The sequence below is a fragment of the Physeter macrocephalus genome, chromosome 9, assembly GCF_002837175.3.
Source record: "Physeter macrocephalus isolate SW-GA chromosome 9, ASM283717v5, whole genome shotgun sequence".
In the NCBI taxonomy this organism is placed as follows: domain Eukaryota; kingdom Metazoa; phylum Chordata; class Mammalia; order Artiodactyla; family Physeteridae; genus Physeter; species Physeter macrocephalus.
The window spans coordinates 84,213,717-84,240,542 of record NC_041222.1 but is presented as its reverse complement, the minus strand read 5'-3'; the positions used below and the strand labels follow the sequence as shown (position 1 = coordinate 84,240,542).

Here is a 26,826-nt window from a genome sequence, read left to right as displayed (position 1 = left end):
GCCAGACACAAACTCATAACATCCCCATTGTCCAGCAGACCCTGTCCTCGGACTCACAATCTAGCACTCACCCCCATTCCTGCCAACCTCTAGCGCGCACAGCTCCACACATCGCCCACCCGTATGCAGAGGGTGGCCGTCACCACCGCAGGGCCCTCCTAGGTGCAGTACACCCCACCCACCTTTGTCCCAACTACAGTCTGAGAGGCTGGCACATTGTCAGCCCCAAGAAAACAGGTGAAAGGAGGTTACAAGACAACCAGTATGCTATGTTTCTATTAGGTCAGTTCACAAAGTTCATTTTCATGCCCCCCAAGCAAAAATGCATAAATCTATTTTTTCTATGTAACATCTTCATTTTGATGGCAAAGATTTATTTAATGGAACTAATTAGATTTTATCTTTGGTTGTTAATCTGGGTTAATAACCTAGTTAATCTAAGGTCTCTCACTTTCTTCCCCCAAAATGCAAACACACACATACCCACCACACATGCATGCACACAGAGCATAAGTTTACTGCATCTTAAAAAACTCAGATTATAGTGCCAGGAGTCTCCCTTGAGTTTTCTCAAGAGAGGCATTCTTATTAAAGCTGTCTTCATCTTCATCCATTTATTTCTTTCCCCTTTGTCAGCTCTGCTCTTGTCTCTCTTTAATAATTTTTAGCAATCATTTTATTACATTGTTTTCATTCTAGAAATAAATTTTTGGTGGAGGATTTTCATTTTCAAGTTCAGAATGCTTAGACCTATACGTACTTTATGTTCCATGTCCTACATCGAAGATAAGTGGAGGTCAGAGGTACCAGCAGTCCCTTCACAAGTGTGTCTGTTCACTTGAGTGTTCCCTCAACACTAGCTGCCCTAGACGGCTGTCCACACTAGTTGGGGCTCTGAGGGACCTAAGTATGCCTGAATTTACCTGGCATGATGCTGCGTGTTCAGACCCTGTTCAGCCTGTAGAGGCTACAGATGAGCACACACTCGTGCCTGACGACCGCCAGCTGATGCTCATGAACTCCTGTGTCCTAGAGAAAGGACTGCCCCAATACTAGCAGGGACATGCAGTCCATACCCCGGAGCACAGGACAGGACAGGGGAGACTGCAGTTGTAAAGGAGGTATCAGATATAGTAGCTTCCTCTCATATTCTAAGCATTTTTGTTGCTTATCTGCACTATTCATGACAAGAATGGCTCATATCTAATTTAGGAAATACATGTCTTTCTCAGAGAAAATAAATGTGCAGTAACAAAAAGCTTTGTTCCAAAAGCAAAGATGCTTCCAATTTGCTTTATTTTTTTAACATGTATCTGTTTTTAAACTGAAAACTTGGAGATCTTTTGCGTATACCACCACTTAATAGCTGTGGAACCTTTGGCCCATCACCTAACAGATATTTATTGAGCACCTACTATGCACTGGGTGAGGCAGGAAAGGCACCCAGGGCTCAGGTGCCAACTCCCACATGCCAGTGTGAGAACAAGGGTCTCCTTAAATTCTGAGGCCTGGGTCCCTCACTTGCCTCACCCTGGCCCAGCCCTGGAACTAGGCACTAAAAAAACAGGCCAATGACTCACTCTGTAGCACAATCCAGATGAGGAAACACAAAGGCATCTTGCACCCCTGTTATGTGCTTTCAACTGTGTGAGATCAACTTATGTTGTACAGGCTCATTACATTAGATTAAGTAAAGGTTAGTGTTTTATAGATTAATGAATTCCAAGGGACATTCCATTTTCGTGTTGTCACATGGCAGCCTCTGTGTTACAAGCTTGCCCGTTGGGGTGGCTGGTACATATACGGTACCTTCTCTCCCTCTGGCTCCAGGCTTCTCCCCAAGTCGCTGCTGCGCAGGAGGGAAGGCTCGGTCTCTGATTCAGCTCACAGCAATAAGCAGATGCAAAGTAGCCAGCTAACAGCAAGTAATCTGGGCTCTTATCATTTTTGCAAAACCCACTGGTTATACAGGGATTATCCAGATGGTACGGGGCGGCTGGATTATGAGAACACTCCAAGTGCATGCAGACAAGAGCACTGAGGTATAAAACCCTCTCTGTGAAGGCACCATTTTGGAAAGACATGTTCATGCTGCCTTGTTAAAACAAGAATAAGAGAATCCCAGAGGTTAGCTAAACCAGCTACTGTCCATGAATAAATTTTCTGTGTGTCACCATCAATAAATATTTATCTCGTCTTTTCTACTGACAGGAAAACTCATGATTTCAAGTGGACAACTTCAAAAAAAAACTGAATATTAGATTGTCTTCCTTACCTGAAACTAAACTGAATTTTTACACTGGCAAAAACAACTCCAGGGCACAAGTTTTCTGTATTACTGGAAGCTAAATTTATAATGCAGCTTCTTTACTGGAAGTACCTCTTCAAATACAATTTCCAGACATAAAACACTATTAAGACTTAAGCTGTCAGTAAAAACCCAATGTTTTCCATCAGACGTTAATCATCTACTATTTTCACATTTACACATACGACAACCAGCTACCTTAGAAATCTGTTACAATGCTGGATTTGGGATCCGTCCCAGACCAGGAATAATGAAGGTTTCATTTTGTAAGCCTATTCCAACTGACTGGTAGTGGCTGCCTATAGTGCCATATGATGAAGTATGTCTCTGAGCTCAGTGCCAGAGCACCATGAGCAACTAGCAGTGCCTGCTATAACGGCTTAGGAGTGAGAGTTGTAGCACACACACAATAAGGTTACAGGTAAGGAAAAAGATGGAGACAACTTCCAATACTGTGGCCAACTGGACCCTTTGGTCTGTGTCTGTGCAAGTGTGTGTATCTGGGGGAGGAGCCATTGTTTTATTCCCTGAGCTCTCCTCTGGAGCTATAGGAAAAAAACAAAACCACACAAATAAATAAAAACAAAACTCTAGTTCCTTCGTATCAGGGCAGAAACAGAAAAATGGGTGCAATGCGAGCTGGTCAATCCTTCCAATGGGAAAACTGCTGGTTAACTACCAAGCAGCACTGTGTACAGGCTGTGGGGTTCCAACTAGCTAGTCCCCCATTTCCTCATGCTGACACATCAGTGAGCACCCTCCACGACTCTCAAAAGTAAAAGACTATGAATTTTTTCCTTAAACCTTTCATATCTGAGCCTGGGGGTATCCTACTGTCCACAAACATATACATGCTCAGTAGGCCACGGGGCACATAGAACATGGTGTTACATGGTGTTATAGACACGTGGTAAACACTATTCCTAGTCTTCATTTTTCCCATTTATGTCATTCCTACTGTGTTAGAAACTCCGAAGCTCAAGGAACTATGACATAAACATTAATCCAAAAGAGTACCATCAAACACTGCCTGTCACACAACAGTGCCTTCCCCAACAGCTGTCTCTTGAGCTCAGCTACTCAAAGTTCTGTGAGGAAAAGGCAGTTTGCTAATGCTACTTCTGGAAAGCTTTGAAGAATAAAGAAATTCAGATTAATATATAAACAGCCTTCATAAAATCATAAGAAAAAAATGATAATGATAACCAATTTTCACACATATTGAAACAGCACGCTAATTAATATTGGTCATGTTATAGTATTCTGTTTTATAATGTAATTCACAATGAACAAATTTAACTTATTTATTTTCAATTAGCAGTCCCAATTATTTGGCACTGACAAAATTTCTAAAGCAAAGTGGACCAGGAAAAAGAAATCAATGTTCCTTTTGGCTTTTCTTGATCGTTTAAAAAGTAGAGAATAAATATGGGGAAATACAAATATAGCATAAGTATAGTAAATATAAACATAGTACATAAACTTGCTTTCTATTTCCATAACTACATCTCACGTGTCTATAATTTATGTCCATCTACTTTCTACAAGCCTGCTTTTCTTTTTTTTTTTTTTTTTTTTTTGGCTGCACTGCATGGCTTGCGGGGTTTTAACCACTGGACCGCCAGGGAATTCCCAAGCCTGCTTTTTTTTTTTACTTAATTTTGAGGTACTGAAGAGACTTGCAGAAAATAGAAGCCAGTTTTATTAAGTGGATAATAATTTTTTAATTCACAAATCACTTCCTGGATTTTTAACAGTTCAGCTACAGATAAGGCGACTCAATATCCTGTAGTCTTTTTAGAACCTGATCCCTTTCTTCTGGCCCCTTCACCATTGGGAAGTACCTGGGGGAACCCCAGTGCCCAGGTGGCTGAGGAGCACCCCCAGGGAGAAGAGTCAACAGGGCACTAAAGGCCAGAGCTGACTCCAGGGCAGAAGTGCATCTGAGAAGCAGCCACACCATCTGGATTTCACACACAAAGGCCTCGAGGCCAGGGCTGGCTCAGACCCAGGCGCCTGTCTCCAGGCCCAGCCTTTATTCCAGCAGCTACAGAGACAGCTAGGTCCCTGTTCCCATCTCTCCCCAAAGCAACTGCCACCGTCACCATCCAACACATCTGGGTGAATCTGTTTGTGTTGGGTCAACAGTCTTCTGATTGGACTGGTAGGATTTCGAATTCCACAATAGTGACTTCAGTAGCATGCTGCCACAATAAAACAAGTATTCTTATTAATTTCCTAAAAGCAAAATGATAGAACCTAGAAATGGACAGAAAAGAATAGAAAAATAAACTGCCAGCATGTAATTCAATATGATTTTCAAAGGCTGGAATTTTTTAAGGATCCAACTATAGATATCCTACTTTAACCATATAATGACTTCAAAAATGAAACTTTGGGGCTTCCCTGGTGGCGCAGTGGTTGGGAATCCGCCTGCCGATGCAGGGGATATGGGTTCGTGCCCCGGTCTGGGAAGATCCCACATGCCGCGGAGCGGTTGGGCCCGTGAGCCATGGCCGCTGAGCCTGCGCGTCTGGAGCCTGTGCTCCGCAACGAAACTTTGGTAAGTCACAAGAAAATTCACTGTAGATTATGAACATTTTATCATATGCCTTAAGCAAGAGACTAATGTCCAAATGGATACATGTCTTATATCTAATGAGAGTTAAGTATTTTTGAACAACCCTATAGACTTCAATATGGCCTTTGACTAGTTCTAACAACAAAGCCCTCTTGGGAAAACTCTTGATTGTCACAGTGACCACACCAGGAACACGCATCTGTACGCACAGCATTCTGAAGCCATGTTAGATCAAAACCCTCACATTCAGAAGCAGCTGCATCACCTACTTGAGTAGGTGGGTTTACCTGCAACCCACATAGCTCGGTTTTGGTTACCAGACTACCAAAGTGGAAGGCAAAGCCAGTGGGCATGTGGAAAACAAACTTGTCCCAAGGACCTTACGGCGCACTTTCACGTGGTTTACGAATCTCCTGCCAAGTGCCATTGATTTCGTTTCATCTACATGTGGTCTAAGAATAAGTGTAGGTAAAACAAGATTTCAACATATTTTCAAATCTTGTCAACCAAAAACTCCTGAGAAAATGCTCTTTTTGGCATGATCAGACGTTGTTTTCCCATCTCATCCAGACCATCAAGAAGCTACAGCATTTTCTCAGTAAGAATAGTAAAATGCATAGTCACTTAGATGTTGCAGGCTTGGAAATCTCAATCAGTGGCATCATAAGAGTCAGTGTTTCCCATTAGCCAAAAGTAACATAGCACTGACAAACAACTGTGTCTGTCCCATCCTTAAAAAGAAGTCAGAGGAGTGGGGAGGGGAGTGGAGGCAGGAGGAAAGGAAAAAGACATGCCTGCCAAATTCTCTTTGAAGCTACGGCCTTCTCCCACTCACCTCACCCTTCCCCCGTCCCCCTCACACTAGTACACCTTTCTCCTCCTTTCCTTTGTATTCCCCTGTGCCTCCCCCGCTCCAAATGAGGTCAAGGCACCTCCATCCAGAGCCTCACAGAGCTCATCTGAGTCACCCAGACTGTACCACCCTTCTTCTCTTCTTCTCCTGATCATGCCATTCCCCATGCCCTCCAGCCCCGGCCAGAACTAGCCTGCCACAGGCAAAGTGACCCTGTCATTTCTCTGGGAGAGCAGCATCAGGCCCTATGGTGTGGTTTGCACACTCAGCCCTTCACCACAATGTGCCTCTCTCTTGCTTATGTTCAGAGGATGCTGGTCCATTTAGTTAATACTCTCCCCTGGGTTCTGCTTCCCCTATTGTCTGCTAACAGGCCAGCCTTTCCCAGGCCAGTAAGACACCTGTACCACCCAGGTACAAATTAACTGATGAGGGAGTAGAGCATGCTGTGTGCTGCCAGCTGTGTGTTCCACAGTGTTTTAAAGCCTCAGACTGGCAGCAGGGCAGAACAGACCAAGACTCTTACTTCCTGAGAGCACCTGGCACCTGCAGCTCACCTGTGACACAGAACTCCCTGAACCAGACATGAGGGATGCACGCTGCCCACTGCTGAGGAAATGAACAGAGCACACCAGCCATATTCAAGCTGCTGTATGAAGCATAAAGATAACTATGTTTCTGGAACATACAAGCAAATGAAAGACACAGCCTTTCACCATGAAAGCCAATGTGGTGCTATGGAGCTGAGGATATGGCAGGAAGTGGGGCTGCGTGGGACCCTGTAGCACTCAGCATTCTATGCCCAACAGAGACCCAAGGGGCTATAGGGACGAAGACGGAGGTGAACTGAAGTGGACGTCACAGCTGCGGAGCCAGGGTTGCCTGGGTGGGCCAGCACAGAAAACTGACCAATCCCATGCAAAGTTAGAAAGGTCCTTCTTTTCTGAGCAAATAAATCACACAGCGTGAGAAAAGAATGAGGATTTGTACATCCGGAACGTACTGGGCCTTTGAAAAGAGTGTCCATTGAAAACACTCGGTATTCACATGGTGTCTACAGCCCTGATCAAGGCAGTAGAAGCAGCAGCTAGAGATGGCCCTGCAGAGCCGCCATCACCTTCTCCAGCTACAGTCACACGCCACTCTCAGTACGACTATCTTCAAGTAAGGGTAGTGACAGATGGTTTCATTTTAAAGGCTTACAGAATCACAATCGTGTCATAGTAATTACAAATAGAAACCTTAGGAATCTATAGTACTGAGTTTTTAGCATTGGAGAATCTCTCTAGTTTTGAGTTCCAAGGGTAAGAGCCACTCCCACACTTGTCCCTGAACTGGTCAGCTTCACCCATGTTACCAGGCCTGCACTGACCTGCCATACAAGAAGGTGATTTGTCAGTAAATATCCTTAGTTTAGAGGATGATCTAGTAATCTACAATTTCTACACTTCATAATATTCTTATTTTAGACTGCATGTTTTGTGAAACTTTTCTTATTTCCTACTAAATATACAGTGACTTTTACATTCCCTACATTAGTAGATAAAGTTACCTAGAACAGAAAGGCATGATTTTCCCCCCAAAATTACACTGGCTCACTAGAAGAGGGAATACTCTGACCTCAACTTTTGCCAAAATTTCAAACGACATTTTCTGTCTTTCCACTTCTCCCTCCTCCCGCAGAGTTGATCAGCCAGAGGTCTCTGAGGGAAATCATTACAAGTCCCCTCTCAGCTTCAGGGATGTGTGCAGCAATACATCAACTGCACAGAAGTGGCCCTGTGGACAGCTGGTGGGACCTCCCCAGGAACACTGACTTCTGGAAAGAGCGGACCATATCTCGTGGACAGCAGAGCAGACACTGCTGTTGCTCTGCCTGGGACATGCTAACCACAGCAGGACAGCAATTGTCAGGACTGTTTCCAGATCAACGTGCAGTTTAAAGCATAAACCTGCTGTTTTATCATTTTACTGAATGAACACCATTGCTGGGATGTTACTGAGGAAAACAGCTCGTGGCTTGTCCTCCTTTCCTAAGAGCCCCAGTGAAGCCCACCTCCTTTATGTGGGGACTCTCAGGGCGAACTCTGTTACGATCCTTCTAATGCTTTAAAAATGCACAAGAGATTACGAGGTACCGAGGAAAACAAACAATGGATTTTACAGTACATACATTCTGGTGGAAGTCTGTTCTTTCTAAAAGCAAGTCTCTCAGTTTTCTTTCTGCTTTCTGCCAAGCTAAACAGGACTCCGTAAACATACTGACGAACTGGCCTATAGAGCAGGGCGGCGGGAGGCAGGTCTTTGCTGGCTTCATCTTCAATAGAAACAGCAATTTTGATTTCACCCTTTGCATGGAAGAAAGCAGAATAATATTGCACGTTTTTCATGTTGAATTTACAATAAACTCACAGAAATATACTGTATTATCTCCAGTTAACGAAATTGCAATTCTATTCCAAATCAATTGCTTAATAAGTTGCCTACATCAAGATGTTTAGGAAGAGTTCATTTAGCAGGTTGTAGTCAAAACATATGCTCAAAGAGTCAAAATAAAATCTACATTGTTTTATTTTTAATCTGGAACCAAGAACTAAAGAAAACCATGTAGATGATCCCAAAGTCTTTGAAACAGTCTAGATAGATAACATCAGACAACAAATAGAACAGAAAATGCTGAGAAGTGGCAAATTTAATTTATGAGTCAAGATAGCCATAAGTAATGAAATTCATAATTTTCAGTGACCTATATGAAATCCAAGAAATGAGCATCCTGAAAATAAAATGGTCACAAATTTTCTTTACCAAGCTCTTCCATAAAAAATTACCATACACAAAAACGATCTACCTAAGAGAACTCTTTTAAGCGTTATTCATTTTTAAAGTGTTTGGCACGTATAAGGCCTCTGCCCCAGTGCACCAAGTACTCAACAGACGCGTCACACTGAATGAGAGGGCCTGACTGTCACTGGGGGCAGAAAACGAAGGAAGCCCCGTTCTGTTCATCACCCCCATCCCCCACTGCCAACACAGCAGGGGCCCTGTTGTGGCTCTAGGAGACAAATGACTGCTACGACCACCTGCACCTGAGACCCTGGTCTTGTCTTGAATATTTTATGCCATCAAGGTACATCTCAAGAGATTTCACAAGGAATTTTATTTATGTATATTCATAACATAAAAATACATTTATGACCTCCAATGTCTATTAACTATATTGATACATACTTTTAATTGTCATTGCATTTGCTCTTTCTTTCACATAAATTTTATTTCAAAATTGGTCTTTTCCCTTATCAGAACCTTCATAGTCATTAATCTAGTAGCTACATGTGGTTAACACTCATCTAGTGAGTATTACTCTCTCAATATTATGAGGCTTTGATGATTCTCTACATTCTTACTATGAAGCTTCACTTCACTGCAAATTTCTCAGCCTGGACAATTTAATACCAGAGCTACTCAGCTCCCAAGAAACAGTACACATTTTAGTCTAAACTTTTCCCAAATATATTGAAAAATTTTAAGTGGCACCTTAAAATCAGAAGATAGTCGAGTTCACTTTTCTCAAGCACAGTGATTTTATCAATATTTGCCCTTGAAATCAGTGAGTATCGAAGAGGAGGACAGGCAGTTTGCATCACTCAGACTGATTTAACCGACAGTCCCCAAGTCAGATCCACCAGCATGGCAGGGCACAAACAGCAGGGGGTCCAGGGACCTCATATTCCAAACAACCACAAAGAGAAAGAGCACAATCTTCCCCAAACTCGGGTCCCTTTAAACTTAGCAAAATCCTTTTCCCGCAACAGTAACTTTCACTTACCCTTATAATTTATGTTGGACCTGAAAAATAAAATGTTTACTTTATAACCATAATCAGAGAAGTGATACCACACATGCATCCCCATGTCAAATAACAGATGAGACTTGGAGGCAATTACAATTTTAAAATACATTAAAGGACCTGAATAAGTAGTACTGGTCTTCTTTTCCTTTATTTTATAAAATATAATATTCTTCATGTCCTTTAATTTATAAAATATAAAAGTAAGCAGTTCAAATTAGTCAATTAACAGTTAAAGTCCAGCTCAGGAGTGCTGTGGAATGGGAGTGACTTTTGTATTTACTGACTCCATTCTACAAACCATAGATGGACAACAGAAAATAGGAAGAAAAAAGTTTGATCATATATGGTGGTATAGATACTGATGAAAACATGTTAAATATACATACAGTAATGAACCAATTCTGCATGAAAAATCTGGTCACCAAGTTTACTTGTTAAACTGTAGGTCTGTGATTATAAACATAAAGACTACAAATCATTGAGGAAATTTAAGTACACATAATCTATTCAAGACACTAAGATTCAGAAACAATTAATACCACACTGTATATCTATTTAAGCATACATTTAGTGAGATAATAATAAATCGACGAGGTCCTGTATTCCACTTTTTGCTATAAGTGCTCAGTGAGGTAGAGGAACAAGTCTAATTACATGAACTGCTATCAGCCACTCAGAAGTTGGGTATTTCTAGGACCGATGATAAATCAGACATTGAATGTGACATCACGATTTAACTTGACACTACAGCATAAACATGATGTAGGAAATTTTGAAATTAGAAATAAAAAGAATAAAATTACAAATCAGAAAATAACACGACGTGCCGTTAATTAGAAGTTTCAAAAATATTTTGTATTAAATTCAAGAGGAAAATAAGACTTTTCCCAAGTTCTTCTTTTATTATATTTGTAAGTATAAATTTCCATCTTTTTTCTCAAAGTTTAGAAAAGGGAAAATGAACTTTGTTTCAAGTAGCTGTTAAGACAAAAAGCAGTTCCAAAAGGAACAAGGGCACACTCCACAGGAGTGACCACTGTGAGATGACGGCCACACCCACAGCCCCTGTGCATACCTTTGTCAGGACGTGGAAGATGTAGGGGTACATCAGCCCCTTCTTGTGCCGGTGCTCGGCCACTCTCAGCACCTCAGGCGCGACAGGGGGCAGGGGCGGGGTGGTGATGTCCATGTGGTTCCTGGTGGGCATGGACAGGAGGCACGGAATTGGCTGAACAGTGCCAATCTGGCTCCCCTTTCCCTCAGCAAGCTGGCTGCCCGAAGAGGCAGTGGACGAACCTTCTGCCTACAGAGCAATGGGTGAGAGGGGAAAATGGTTTCATGTCACATTTCCACTCCTTTAACCTGTCTGTCCACTTGCAACACAGAGTCCTATCCAGAGACGTGATTAACAACTTCGCCAATGAGGACAAGGGAGCTATGACCCACTCCTCCTTGGACAGAAGAAGTGGTAATCGGACACCCACTATGACTGTGTTGGGGGTGGGAGCCTGGAGGACTGCTGCAGCTTCTGCTGGGTGACCCCCACCCATGGCTCCTCCCTTGGGATCCCCCTGGGGTGAATGGCCTTCTGTGGTTGCTAACCCTGGTCCCACCTTTGGCTCCCCCCATGTGTCCAACTCCTGTGTTTCTGCTTTCCTTGGAGACCCTTCCTAAACTAAATAGGCATCATCCTCTCTACAGATAAAAAAACTAATGCTCTGAGAGAGTATGTCTTTCATCCGTGGTAACAAGACCAGTAACTCATGGACCTGGGACTCAAAACTAGGCTCGAGTCAGGCCTGCTCTTCACCACCGCCACCACCAGTTGTTATTTAAAGAAGAAACAAAAACCAAACCTCAGGCATTCTCTTAGGTCATTAAAAGCCCCAAATTAAGTATATGTAGAGAACTATCTACCAAAAATTAAAACCAAAGAACAAGCTAATACCATTAAAAATGATGAGTCAGATCTATATATACTAACAGAGAAATATGTGCATGGTAAACTGTCAGGTGAAAAATACCCATTCTGCAACAACCAATCACCAAAATACAGAATGTATGTACATGAATAGGAAAGAGTGTGGACACCAAATGATTACCTCAGTGCTGGATTGCTGCAAGGCAGCAGGACCAAGGGGAGGAAAGGCAGAGGGAGAGTCTTAGTTTTCTCTTTACAAATTTTAGCAAATTCCTAATTGTTTACCAAGAGCAATTATTATTTTTGCAGTAAACTTTTTTTTCTCACAATAAATCCTAGTAATACTAATTGCTCACTGATTTTGTGGCACCTTAAAAAATATACATTTTTCTGTTTTGAAACGAAATGTATTCTTTACAGTGGTATGCAACAAGTGCTTAATTTCATCCATTAAAACGTAAAGTGCCAAAATTAGTCTTAAGATGAATAACTCATGGATAACTCACGAGTGTTTTGTACACTGTCCATTCCATAGAATGTAGACATAAACAACTGAAAATGCTTTGGGAGGTACTTAACAAATAGTAGGTATCCAGAAAGCATTTCTGTTACCTATTTGCAGGATAATCATTCAACAGTGAGACTATTTGAGAGTTTTAAACAGATTTCTAATATTCCATCACCTTGTATAAAACAAGCCCTCTTCCAGCTGGAGACTAGCTCATCCTAAGTGATCACATGTGGGGACAGATGTGGCTTTGTAAGTTAAACAGATATTTCTAGAGATGAATATTAACAGGTAGAAATAGAAAATAAAGGAAAATAAAATTTAGTTTATCTTTTTCATTTTTAATGTATACATCCCAGGTGGTTTTCTCACTTAATCACCACAAAAGCCCTACAAGAAATGAGGGCTCTGGAAGGCTATGCAGCGAGCAGAGAGAAGAGGATCTCTACCAGGTCACCACCCTGCCTTGTGAAAGAAAGCAGGCTGGTGGCAGCACAGCCCTGGGGTTCCTCCTTCCTCTCTCACCCCTGCCAATGTATTACTCATAAATAACACGCTTAAAAAAAGAGAGCATTTTACTTTAAACCAATCCCTGGCACTATATGCTGAGAGAAGGAGAATTTGAAAGAATAAAAGGCATAGACTTACTACCTTTGTTTGGTCTCCTGAGTCTCCCCGTGCTTGAGGTTCTGAATGGCTTCCTGTCTTCTCCCAGCCAATTTTGTTCCCACTGATATGGCTGAACATAAAATGAACAAGAATACTGATTAGTGTCGACCACTTCCCACACATGCTCATGATTATAAGGGCCTGCACTAAGCCTACAGACTCAGTGATACCTTATGCTTTCCTGATCTCACCTCCCCCAACAACCTATCTCCAGAGAGAATCCTATCACGGGAACACTTTCCACCTACTTCAAACAGGTAGGTGGTAACCACCCACTGTGGAAGAGAAATCAAGCACCTAACTTATGCCTCACTGCTCGGCTTAAAGATGGTCTAGGATGTGCTAGTGCCTCAGGGTACAGAGGAGACAAATGCAGACCTCGCCTTTGGGAGCTCAGTCATCTTGGAGAAGTAAGATTAAAAAAATTATATTTAGTTGATAATCATCAGGCAGTAGAAGATTGAATGTTATCTGGGTCACATGTTACTCAATTTATAAATAAATATAAGGTATTACATGTCAGCTGACAATTCAGGGGGGCATTCCTATTCATGGAAAGGGGCATGGGAGCAAAGGCTCGGGATAACTCACACGAACAAGTCAGAGGTGGGAGGGCGCCTTCCAGGCCCAAGAAGAGGGAATGGATTTGGTGAGCTCAGAGAACAGGGAGTTAACTGAATCTTATTTGGGGAATAACTTCATTTGGCAAAGTAAAAGTGGGAAAAAGATGGGGAAGATTACAGAGTATCTTAAGTGCCAGAATGAGGTATTTCAATCAGTGTTCTTAAAAAACTGTGGGTTGTGACCCATTAGTAGCCTGAGAAAACAATGTAGTAGTGGGTTTAACACACATTTTTTAAAAAATGAAATGGGGACTTCTCTGGCGGTCCAGTGGTTAAGACTCCGCACTTCCACTGCAGGGGGCACAGGTTCGATCCCTGGTCAGGGAACTAAGGTCCCACATGCTGCGAAGTGCAGCCAAAAAAAAAAAAAAAAAAGAAACGGAATAGACCAGATGCAGTTAATGTGGTATGAATGTTATTATTTCAAAAACTTTGTGTATTATGGGCCACAATGTAAAAGCAAATTTACTTCGGTACCTGGGCAAATTTTGTGAAAAGTACTATCCTGGAGGAGGAGGGAATCTAGAGGGGCTTGAGCAGGGATGCAATGCTGGCGAGCTGTAGGGATGGCCTGGGCCACTACAGGCATACACCCTTCGCTTGTCCCTTCCCCTGCAGGGCTCCATGCCAAAATTATCTTCTAAAACCAATGCTGGCCACAAGGCAAGCCAAGCCAATGTAGAAAGCTTTTACTTGGTTTGCCTTTCTGACTCGCATGACAAACAGAGATTTTAAGACTTGGTAATTCTATCTTCCAAGCAACTTCATTTTAGTTCTACTTAAAAAAAAAAAAAAAAGCAGCTGCAAAAAAGAGATGAGAAGCCTGTCCCATCTTAAACCAAGAATCGTGTCCCATGTTGTGATACTTTGGAGTCTAATTCTAGCTCCTTGATCCCAGTCACGGGATGGGATACCCCAATACCTCCGCATGAAACAAGGTCACCCAGATGCCCAGTTATCCAGCATCCAGGCTCCCTATCTTCAGTGAGGACTCAAAGAAATCACTGTTCTGTCCAAGTTTGCTACTCATGTGTGCAATCTCAGGCTACAACTCTGCAAAACCAGAGGAAACCCAAGTGATGAGAAGGCATAAAAATAAATGTAAGTATTCCAAGAGCATAGTGATCCATCCTGTTTAAAATCCGAGAGAAAAGCAGCTACTACACGGGTGAGTAGATAAGAAGCTGGACAAATTGATTAGTGAATCAATTATTTGTTGAGTGTCTACTGGTCAGGACATGTTATGTGATAACTGTGCCAGGACCTGTGAAATAGGGAAACAGACAGTGGACAATCTTGTCATACATACATCCAAAGTGAGTATTCCATTAGAATGTGGTATAGAGCTGCTTAAAAGGTTGGTGACTTTTATTCTGTGAAATTTTAGAACAAATTATTTGGATACTTACATGTTTTATAAAGAAACATAACATTTGTTACCTACAATTTTAAACATTTAAGTATAACATATCAATAAAATGCACATGTGAACAGCTTAATGAATGTCCACAAACTGAACACACCATGTAAGCAACCAAATCAACTTAGGGCTGACATCCCAGGATCCCCTTCTTGACCTGCTCCAGACACTTCCTCAATGGCAACGGTTATTCTGACTTCCAACAGCAAAGACTTCTTCTATCTGGTTTTGAACGCGATATAAAGAGAATCATGCGATTGTACATTTTTTGTGTCCAGGAGTTTTGGCTCAACAATACTATTGTACACAGTGCTGGTTCGGTCTCAGTGCTGCATGCATCCCATTGTGGGGGCATGCCACAGTTAGATCTGTAATCCAGCCCTGCAGGAGATCCCTGCCCTTGATGCACTTAGTATTTTGTTGTTCTTGTGTTAGCCTTTTGGGAGGGAATGCAGTGAATCTCAGCATAGTCTAATTTGCACTTCTCTGATAATGATGAAGATAAGCATCGCTCCATGTGTGACATCTTCTTTTGTGTTGTGCCTGTTCAAACATTCTACAATAGGTGGAGAATGTACAGAATGTTCTTATGGACTTATAGGAAGAAATTATATGTTCTGGATACAAGTTCTTGGTCAGGTGTAAGGACTGCAATTATCTTCCATGCCCTGCTGAACTGCCACCCCTCCCTCTTTACAACAGACTGACGTCTTTGTATACATGTGATGCCTCATCTTGTACGACTTGGCTGCAACTGGGTGCAGCCTTCCCTGACCACCCCATCCTTGCTATTCTCATTTCTGTGTTTCCTTCATGGCATGTATCATATTCAGCACTATTTCTAATTACTGTCTGTTTTCATCATTCAATTATAAACTCCATGAAGATAGTAAGACCTTATAGTCACTACTGAACAGGTGTCCAACAGTTGAATGTTAAACAAATAAATCACATAACTGTAGCCTAAAGGTATATGGCAAAGAAGGTATAAAACCTGGGTTTTATATGGGTACAGTGTGGTGGGGAGACCATACCAACACTACTCAAGTGGAAAGCTTGTCCCACTTAAGATCACAGAGAATTTTTATTTATAAATCTTAGTTTTGTTTTATATAGATTATCAAACTAAAAATAATGTCATAATCTAAATGCTCATAAGACCTTTTATTTTATTTATTTATTTATTTATTTAAATTTATTTTTTTGGCTGTATTGGGTCTTCACTGCGGCGTGAGGTCTTTCTTTAGTTGTGGCGAGCGGGGGTTACTCTTCGTTGTGGTGCGCAGGCCTCTCTTGTTGCGGAGCACGGGCTCTAGGCACGCGGGCTTCAGTAGTTGCAGTATGCAGGCTCAGTAGCTGTGGTGCGCGGGCTCTAGAGCGCAGGCTCAGTAGTTGTGGCGCACGGGCTTAGCTGCTGCGCGGCATGTGGTATCTTCCTGGACCAGGGCTTGAACCCATATCCCCTGCACTGGCAGGTGGATTCTTAACCACTGCACCACCAGGGAAGTCCTTCATAAGACCTTTTAATACTGTACTATAAAATCTAAAATTCTGCCTGAAAATAATCTTGACAATGGCCAATTTTTTTAAAAGTCCAGAATATTTCAATAGGATAACTATATTACTTTACAACTTAAGAAAACAAAATATTTGAATATAACAAATGCCTTGCTTTGAAGAACAAGATAGATTAGAGATTTCAGAATTATCTGTATATTCAGTTAGGTTCCATTCTATACAACTGCTCCCACCTCATAATCACATTTGGAACTGCTAATGTCGACGTGAACTTTCATCAGCTGTGCCCTGGGGAGACCTGCTGAGACCCATGCAGGCCACAGGGAATTGTGCACGTGTTCTCAAGTTGAATTCTCCTGCTCACCCCAAGGCAAAACTCTCTGCTGGTAAAATTCGGGTTGAGAGAGAAGGAATCCACTCACAGCCACAGCAAAAGTGACTGGATTCAAACCCAGACCCACCATTCCAGACATTACCACATGCTATTACCAAAAAGCCATAAGATGCACTTATGACGCAGCAGGCAATCAACAGAAAAGAACTACCCTCATACCAGATACCAGATACCCTCATACCAGACTGGTGGCAAGGAGAAAGGCCAGGATCACACCACTAGGTTCTGTGGAATCTCAGGAGGCAATACAAGGCCTCACTGCATTCCAGGACACCTGGGGCTGTTTCTGCACTAAAGCTGGTTGAAAGTAGCCAATTATTCTAACCACTGAATTCTCTCCTACACATTTCTGTAGTCAGCAGGTTGGTGATGCTAGCATGGAAATAGACTGGTGTCCATTTACACCAAGTGTAAAAGTGTCTGACCGGTCACATGCCCCCCTGCCATGGTTGTGGTTTGTTTTTATGGAACAGAAAAGGAAGATAGCATTGACCACAAGCTGACTTACCTGTCAATAGGAAAGAAAGAAAAGTCAAATAAAACTAAAGGGCAGAAGCAAAACATGAAAGATCAAATCTTCAGTAGCACTATCTAGTGTATGTGTGTAAGGTCACAGATATGGTTAAACCATGTAAAGCTTCAACAAGCGTGCATACATTTTCATTTCCATATGCTCCCCAACTCGGGAATGGAAGGGAGACTTGATCCACAGCCTGTTCTCATTCAACAGACCCCCAAGAATTCTGAGGAAGGGACCTGGCAGTCAGGTGCTTCTACTACAGAGGGTGAAGATTTGAGCTCCCTGATAAGGGAAGCCACAAGATTATCACATACAAACACCTTAGGTACAGTCTCCCTATGCCCCAAATTAAGCTAGTGTCACACATTCAGATACTTTCATAAAAAGCTGGTAACAGAGAAGTACTGGTCTTGTTCCTGTGCAGCAGGTCAGATGGGCCTCTTGTCCCGAATGCTACTCTTTCGTGTTTGTCAGGACTTCTCAAGCTTTTCCCACCCAAGTGAACGTTCAGAGACACCCGAGTCAGATGAGCTCGACATAAAATGCCTACATGGGTCAGTAGGTGGCTAGAACAAATACAGACCCTCTCCCTATGATAGCATAGATAATTATTAATTTTTACCAAACATAAAAATTCAGAATAGTTTTTTTGAGAAGATATTAGAAATGTTACCTTATGTTAAAAAATCAATATATAAATGTAAAGTAGCCATTTGTCTGGCACAACAGCATAACAATCTGAAAGGCAAAATCAGCTGTATTTAGCCTGTCTGGGACTGGGTACCCTAGGGCAGGGTATCATGTAATTGTCTTTGCAAACCACACAGTTTCTTTGGAGAGGAAGCCTGACAGGGCTGAGTGGAACACCAATACCACTTAAAGGAAAAAAGATGCATTAGAAGAAGCATGTTTCCTAGGACACCAGATCAAGGGCGCTAAATGAAATTCTTTAGGTGTTTTACATTAAGAATGCAAGTCATGGGCTTCCCTGGTGGCGCAGTGGTTGAACTTCCGCCTGCTGATGCAGGGGACACAGGTTCGTGCCCCGGTCCGGGAAGATCCCACATGCCGCTGAGCGGCTAGGCCCGTGAGCCATGGCCGCTGACCCTGCGCGTCTGGAGCCTGTGCTCCGCAACGGGGGAGGTCACAACAGTGAGACACCCGTGTACCGCCAAAAAAAAAAAAGAATTAAGTCATATGTTTTGGTATTTTATTGGACCCATGGTTAGTTTTTAAATAGTAGTGATAGCTGTCACTTACTGTGGTTTCTCATCAACTGATTTAAATCACAAACAACGCAGAGCCCTCCCATTCACATTGGGCACATTGGGCCCAGGGAGTTCTAGGTCACATAACCCCAAGTGGCAACTGGTATCTAGCAAGACAAGCCATGGGAGGTTGGGGTACTGGGTCCTGACAGCACTGGGTCTCTGCACTGGTTAACAGTCTCTCAGGCACTGACAGCGACCTTCTATAGGCCAGATCTGGTCCCACAGGGACCACATGGGGGCATGCAAAGCTTATACAACAGATGCCGCCATAACACGATTCCGCGAAATCGATGTGTACGTAAATGTACAGGGAAAGAGAACAAATCTATACAAATGAAGTCACAAAGTGGAGAAAAATTAAGTTAGTCTTCTCTCCTAACAGGACTTTTAAATATCCATTTAAAAATGTCAGTAATGAGTGGCATGGACATATATACACTACCAAACGTAGAATAGATAGCTAATGGGAAGCAGCCGCATAGCATAGGGAGATCAGCTCGGTGCTTTGTGACCACCTAGAGTGGTGGGATAGGGAGGGAGGGAGGGAGGGAGATGCAAGAGGGAAGAGTTATGGGAACATGTGTATATGTATAACTGATTAACTTTGTTATAAAGCAGAATCTAACACACCATTGTAAAGCAACTATGCTCCAATAAAGATGTTAAAAAAATGTCAGTAATAACATGCAAAAACACTGAAGCAATATTCAGTGTACACATACATATTTACATTTATACATACAAATAAGAATACATACTTACATAAGTGTAGTCAGTATAAAAAGGAAAAAGGAAAAAAGGCAAGTTGCTGTCCCTAAGATCTCATTATTGTAAAAACCCTATGTTAGTATATGCAGTAAAAAATAAGGTGTTTGAATATTCACCAATCTTTTGAAAACAGTTGGTCTCTCTAGAGGTGGGATCATGGGGGATTTCCTATATTGTATTTTCTAATGTTTGAATTCTATAACTGTGTATTGAAATGGTAATTAGAAAGAAGATACAAAATAACTGAAAACTGCAAATTAGCAACCTCAGATCAGACTCATGACTATGAAAATAATATAAACACCTCCAAAAGAATTCAACTGTAATTCTTAATTCAACCAAAACAGAATTACAAAGATTTGACAAAGACCAGGAAAGAAGAAAAGAAAAACAATACAGCCTGAGGTTTTGTTTTTTGTTTTTTACATTTTAACCAATAATAGAGAAAGAAGTATATGCTGATGATACTCTAAGAAAAGGAATAGGAAAAAAGTTATTTAGTTAGAAGGCAACACATTCCTTTCTTATTTTACTTCAAAATAATTGGTCCGGAATAGCTGCCCAGGCACCGGCCTATGTCCTTTGACACACAAAGAACAACAGCAAGAGCAGCAGGCTGCGTTTCTACAGAAGCGAAGCCACCAAGGAAACTCAGGACAGCTTTAGCCCTGGCCGGGACACCCGACTCACCATAGCTGTGTGCAGGGGGCCTCTTGTAGCCTGAGACTCCTTGTCTGGCACAGACCTGCAAACCCTGCAGGGACACATGCTGACTTCAAGAGAACAACAACCCAGGAAGTCCATTCCAGCAGTGTGATGGCAAAGACGCCTGAACACTCCCAGCTGAAGAGACTAAAATGCCAGGTAAGGTATTTAAAAAAGGGAGGGAGATAAAGGACAGGGCCTGCCGAGTGCATACATACACACATACAGCAAAGGTGCCACCATCTGAACCTGAAGACCAGCCAAGAGGCACTTTCACACCTGGCAGCTCCTCCATAGGACACGTTAGCATGTACTTCCTTTCACATTGGAACATTCTTTGGAGTGGCTCCATGGTATTCCCTATAAGGAATGTCTCTATTGTCTGCATTTGGGGCAAACACACATCTTTTGCTCTTAAATGCTCCCCCCCACACACCAACCTTTGCACAAAGACGGTGCAAACCCTCCCAGGAGGAATATCCACAGCCCTCAGATACCCGTGGGTCATGGTGACCACAGAGACCGAGGACCTGCCAGGAGAGCCTAAATCTCGTGTTCCACCAACTCCACCGATGTCCCCCACTGAACTTTATCTTTAAAAACCAGTTTGCTAATTTTATAGGTTAAAGAAAGGTACCTTGTTATGTTTTAAGTTGCATGCCTTTGATTTTTTTTTAGTGAGAGTGAACAACACTCTTTTGTGTTATTAACCATCTGTGTTTCCTCTGTGAACTGCATGTTTATATTCTTTGCCATATAAAGCAGTTATCTTTTTAATTTGCAGAAAGCTGGGTAGTTTTTTGGGGGGAGGGACTTACTTGGGGGGGGGGTTGGGGAGGGTTATTCTGTAACAGGCCCCATTACCCGTCAGCACCATCCTTTAAAAAGAATGCTACTAAAAAAAAAAAAAAAAAAAAAAAAAGCTACTGCTTTTCCACTGGGGAAATGAGGTCATTTATTTTGTGATCTCCCATATTCAAGATTATTTCCCAGTACTGCGGGGAATATGGTGGAAGGAGTGCAAATGCCTGAGGGAACTGAACAGGAAAGGGCACACCCAGCCAGGGCCGGTGCAGGCCTCCCTCCTCTCTATTGTACAAGTCGGTGTCTTAGGGTAGGGCAATTAAAAATGTTTCTACAGTCAATCTGCAGAAGGTGGTACGACCAGAGGCACTTCAGTTCAACTGTGCAGTAATTTCCCCAGCCAAATGGCCTGGCCACCCAGACACCTGCCCATCCCCAGGACAAAGAGCACCCAGATTGGAGCAAATTCATTTCCAAAGAAACACTGGGATCTTTCTAGCCCCAGGACCATTCCAAGCAAATACTGTGGATGTTTCCCATCACTCTTAGAACAGAATTCAGAGTGTACACCACCCAGCCTCCACCTCACTCTACACCGCAGCCGCACTGGCTTCCCCTTCCTCCACCCCGCACTCATCCAGCTCTCTCCCCGCTCCGTCACGGCTCGAATATCCTGCCTCTCAGGAAGCAATCCCTCCTCCAGACCAACTTGTCTGGTGTCTGCCTCGCATACTCACCACTTGGGTTATCTGTCCGTTTGTCTACTCCCTTCTTTGCAGGCCTCCATCAGCACGCCATGTCTGCGCTGCCTGCCACTATGCTCACCGGTAGATGGCAAGTGCTCAGGTGTTGCTTGGCTAAATGAATGGATGATTTCTTTCCCTTAAGACCATCCTGAGGGCACAGTGCAGATCCAGGAGTCCCAATTTCAGTTCAAACAAAAGGTAAACCAAATCCTGACTTACTGCCCCTACTTAGTTTCTGAACTAGGAGGGCAATTCTCTGTCCTATGCACGGCCTCAAAAGTGTACACATATAACTTATTCAACCGGAATCCTCACCCCGAAATCATGAACACTACCCTTCTTAGCATCCTGCCACAAGTAAGGGATGCCCATAATCAGATCCTACTCTGCCTGGCTTATGATCCTGAAGCCTCTGGTACAAGCTCCCTATCCCCTTTTCCTTCCCTCCTCCCTCTCAATTTTAACACACCTATCTCTTATTTGTTATAATAAATGGAAAAACAGATTCAGGGAAATGAAAACATTGCTAAGGCACATAACTTGATTCAGGCTTAGCAATCTTTCAATTCCAGATTGTGGATGTGCTCTGCCTCTTTTACCACATTTCACACCACGAGAGGGTGAGATGCCCATGCCATCCCCACATATGGAGTTCACCTTCCAGAGGCGCCTCCAGAAAAACACAGTAAAAAGCCCCAAGTTGTGGGTACAGACAGTTAAGTGCTACAGAGCTCAGAGGTAGGAGAAATGACTAAGATTGAGGAAAAGCTCCAGGGAAGGCAACACTGATCAGAACCTTTGGGAACAGGGCAGAGTTGAGTGTGCACAAGAAAAGGGAGGGGCTCTCATGCAATCTTATCCACTCAAGTTCAACTCATATCCTAACAGGGCAGCTTGCCAAATTAAGCAGGCAACTCACATTATCTCCATATCCCTACCCGAAGGAACAGGATCACCACTGGACCTCCCCAGACCAGGGCCTCTCCTGGCTCACAACGCTCATCACCCGCACAGGACTCCAAGCCACAAACTGTGGCTTTGTGTCTTATTTCTACCTGTGTTTCAGAGTCTAGAAAGAATATTTCTTACTAAAATGAGCCTGCCTATAGATATCTTGGTCTTGCTGACATGAGTCAATTATGAAAAGAAAACTCATAGTTCCTTAGTGAGTGAAAGGGCTCCTGAGACATCGATCAGCTGTTCTCAAACTTCTCTGTGCTGAAGAGTCATATGGTCTCATTTACACTTGCAGATTTCTAAGCCCCAACACAGCAATTCTCATTCAGTAGGTCTTAAATATATTATCTTTCTAGAAGGTTAACTTAAAAGTCTGAATGCTAAATTACAACTTTTTCCTTCATTTTAGAATTTTAGGATTGCACATACAACAAGTAAATATTTATGCATTTTATGCTTCTCTGTTTCACACTAGCACACATCCCTGGCTGGCAGCAAACTCCTCAGTAACTGCCGCCCAAGGTCAGCAGAATTAGTGCCCATTTTACAGATGGAGAAAAAGAGGACAAAAGAGGAAGAATATCTGGCTTCAGGTGACACACCCATAGAATTTGCAAGAAGACTGGAAACTGTGTCTCAGATTTTCATACAGCAGAAACGGACAGAGCAATAACTGGCCATGGGCATTTACTGAGAATCAGAGTTCAAACCGAGGAAAAAGAGATGCAGATGTAAAGAAAAGAAAGACTCTTCCTTTCCTTTCTTCTTTCTTTTTTTGAATCAGGTTTCTTAGAAACATAAGATTATGTAAGGGGAGGAGGAGGACTGTGAATTTTAAGACTTTCTCGATCAGATTCTAACAAATTTAAGTATTTGAAAATGCATTTATTCAGGGACACACATTGTTTAAAATACTCCTTCTATAGGGAGAATTCCAACCTGGGTCTGGCAGCTTTCCATGGTTTTGGTTGGGTGAACAGTGTTATTTCAAGAACAGTCCTATGAGCTGCTGAGTTAGGGTTCAAGTTGCTGAATTCAGGAGGAAAGGAAATTCTGATTCCCCTTCAATCCAGGAGCCAAGAGACTGAAAGCCACAGGAGTCTAACTTAAAATGCTTTCTGGGGGTGGGACTAGGGGAATCACAGCCCAAAAGAGAGTAAGGGTCAGGCAGAACTTGACCAGATAACTTAACCACGTTTGGTGGTCACACAAACTAATTTTCCTAAAATTCCACCCAAAAAGAGCGGGGGGATGGAGGACACCAAGGCTTTGGGCTGGCATAGTACAGATTTTCAACCTTGGAAGCCTCGAGGAAACATCTAACCTTTTCTTTCGGTCTGAGGAGTCTTGGTCCAAGCACAGAGTAACTGTCACCTACCAATAACAAACAGCATGTTTGAGCACAACCATCATCGGTGCCGTGGGCTGGCCAGCCAGAAGGCGGCTTCCCTGGGGACTACAAGCTACTCATGAAGCTGCTACACTTCCGGGAAGCACCGACTACTCCATACACCACTCACTTTGCAGCTCCTCCACTGCCTTCATCATTGTCTGAAGATGATGACGTAGAAGAACCAGGAAAGTATGCTGAGTCCACATGATTGGGACTGCTGCTTGGAGCTGGGTTGATCGGGGAGGACCGTTCATACAGTGGGGTATGCTTTCCTTCATGAGGAATGTTACTGTAGTTCTGCTCAGTCAGATTCTTTCCGCTGGTTTCCAAGGTGAGAGCCGGCTCAGCGAGGCTGTATGGGTGTGGACCCTGGCCCGGAGCACCTGGGCTGGGCACCTGGGGGGCCTGAAACAGAGGGTATAGATCACACATGCATACACACTGCCTGCATGGCCCGGAACACATTGGCATAACCCGGCCTTGGCTAAGTTTTAATTCAACAAACACTGTGAAGCAGGTGCTTCACCTATCATGAGTTTAAGAAATTATTTTAGCATTCATTAAGATTTGATGCATATGCAGCTTTCAAGGAAGCTGTCCCGCACCAAGGCTGGGCAGACCAGCTGAGGAAGGAAAGGAAAGGAAAGGCCTTACCACAGGCTTTGCTTGCAGAGAGGTCTGTGGAATGTTGAGCATCTGGGGGGGGACATACGGTGGCACTATCCCAGGCATTCCAAACGGATTTGGTCTGGCTGTTTCATCAATACGGAAAGAAAACAATAAAACAACCGTGAGCAGAAGGGCAATCCCCAGGACACAGCAGTGGCTAGCACACATCTCCATCTGTCTTGCACCTCCTCAGGTGCCAGCACACCACTGGCCCCACTTCCCAGAAACCTTTAGAAATTCATGTTTAACATTAAAAATACTTAATCTTATGATGACCAATTTTATACACTGGTGGTAGAATTCTAACTTTCAAGAGTTTTCAATTAATGTCTGATGGTGTTTTTGCTTTTGTTCATTTCCTTGAACGCCTGGCTTGTCTCTGTCTTTAACTTAACAGGTGTTCTTATTCTCTCTCTGCTCAACTGCTGACAAAGCTGGAAGCCCTGTAGTACTCTAAGCACTTAAGGAACAAAAGAAGGACACAGCACTTCCCCTTCCATACGTGAAACAATGGAATTTTTCTATTTAAACTAAAATTAGGTTCGTAGCTACTAGCACACTTTTAAATATAAAAGTGAAATGTGGTAGTCACTGCCTATACTTTTGGTTTGTTTTCATTGTTAAGGAAACCATGATCAGGTTACACATGCATTATACATGCACTGCGGGGTCAATAAAACTTGGGATTTTGTGCTCCCTTAGAAAATGACTTTATAAAACCTGTTCTGATGTATGCTGGCATTTGTCCTTCATTATCCTCGTGCTAACTTGTAACAGTGAAGCACAGAATGGAAGCCACGTAGAGAAGCGGCCCCAACACAACATCAGGCAGGAGTGGGTCCCATGTCAGCTTAAAGACGCGACATAAAGCAATCAACTCGGCCCAAGGTTCAGAAACCTCCATATCCACGACACTCAGTCTCCTTGCGTGTCTGAGGAGAGGTGGGGGTCAGCACAAGCCAAGCCAGCAGGGCAATGCCCCCAGCATGCAGTGATGGGGGATGAGTGTGGCCTTCATGTCAAAGACACTTCAAAATATCATGATTTACTAATGTGATAAAAATGAGGAGACTCTTCAGGGCTTTGTTCACTTGCTGAACAGTTAGGTGTGGTGTGCTTGAGAGGACAGGCTGCGAGGGCCAGCCCAGGGCTACTACAAGACCTGGGGGTGTTGTCAGGACTCAGACTGCAGGAGACACAGAGAAAACACACCCAGTGAGAACACACAACAGACCCTACTGGTGCCCCCACGGCCACACCTAACTGTTCAGCAAGTGAACAGTCTCTTCCTTCGGTTTCTTTTAAAGACAGAACAAAACCAAGCCTAGAGCTACCTCAACGCGAACGTCATTTATCAGGAAGAGTGCTTTTCTAACCTCAAAACCTGAGGGACATCAGGTGAGAAACACACAACCCATAAACCACTACCAACTTGTCAAGAAAAATAAACACACATTTAATTTAACTAAAAAAAATAATAAAGTGCCCCAAACCCTCCCTCTCATTCTCTGAAAGGAAACGCCCACTGATGCCTAACCTGAGGCTCCCTGAGCCAATCCAGTCCTGGGCCGCAAGGACACTGGGAGCACTGAGGCTTGGGCCGTTGCTCACTTCTTACTACCCGACAAGACTCATGAGCCTCAAAAGCCATGATCTGTTGGAAGATCCCATCTCAATCGCCTGGTGCTCAAGTTGGAAATGCCATAGCCCTCTGATCTCAGCTCGCACGAACAGAAAGCTTGGCCCAGCTTCCACTTTCCACTGAACAGAGATGGCTGCGGGACAAACAGCTGGGAATGGTGATACTGGCACATGTGCCTGTGGGGCTGGTGTCCCATCTACACACTTGTCCACACGCTCACATACACACAAATGCTCACCACACAGACACACATGCACATTCGCCTGCACTCGCACACACAAGGAGACATTCCTGATCAAACAGTAAGTCCGTGAGTTACAAACCTCTGAGTGTGAGATACGTGATGCCGTAACTTGTTAAAGTCCCTTCTCAGGTGATTCTGAGTTTTAGCCAGATTTTGGGTGAAAGAGTATTATGAAATCCACTCAAGCTCTAATGCTGTAACTTAAATCACTGCAAAAACTCTAGTATACAATCCCTTGTAGCTGACCTGCCATGCTTAACTTCAGAGTACTAAGAATGAGAGACTGGACTCTTCAATTATGCAGCAGCATTCAAGTGAAGATGACCATTTATGTTTCACTCTATTTTTGGCCATTATATGCTACAAAATTCCTGAAAGCACAAACTTTCCTTAAAACAAAAACGAAAACAAACCCCCCAAAACAAAACACACACAAAACTATAACTTAAAAGCAAAGATTTC

The 26,826-nt window shown here is 43.0% G+C and overlaps 1 protein-coding gene across 1 annotated transcript in view; it reads right to left on the bottom strand.

Annotated features, from left to right (window-relative positions):
- Positions 1-26,826, bottom strand: part of FAM120A (family with sequence similarity 120 member A) — a 112,659-nt gene that overhangs the window by 27,831 nt on the left and 58,002 nt on the right. The window contains exons 6-10 of the mRNA XM_024117176.3: positions 24,464-24,561; positions 23,937-24,214; positions 12,673-12,760; positions 10,668-10,895; positions 7,916-8,090 (exon numbers count right to left, since the gene is read on the bottom strand). Of these exons, the coding sequence (XP_023972944.1) occupies positions 7,916-8,090; positions 10,668-10,895; positions 12,673-12,760; positions 23,937-24,214; positions 24,464-24,561 (867 nt within the window). The remainder of the gene's footprint in view (positions 1-7,915; positions 8,091-10,667; positions 10,896-12,672; positions 12,761-23,936; positions 24,215-24,463; positions 24,562-26,826) is intronic.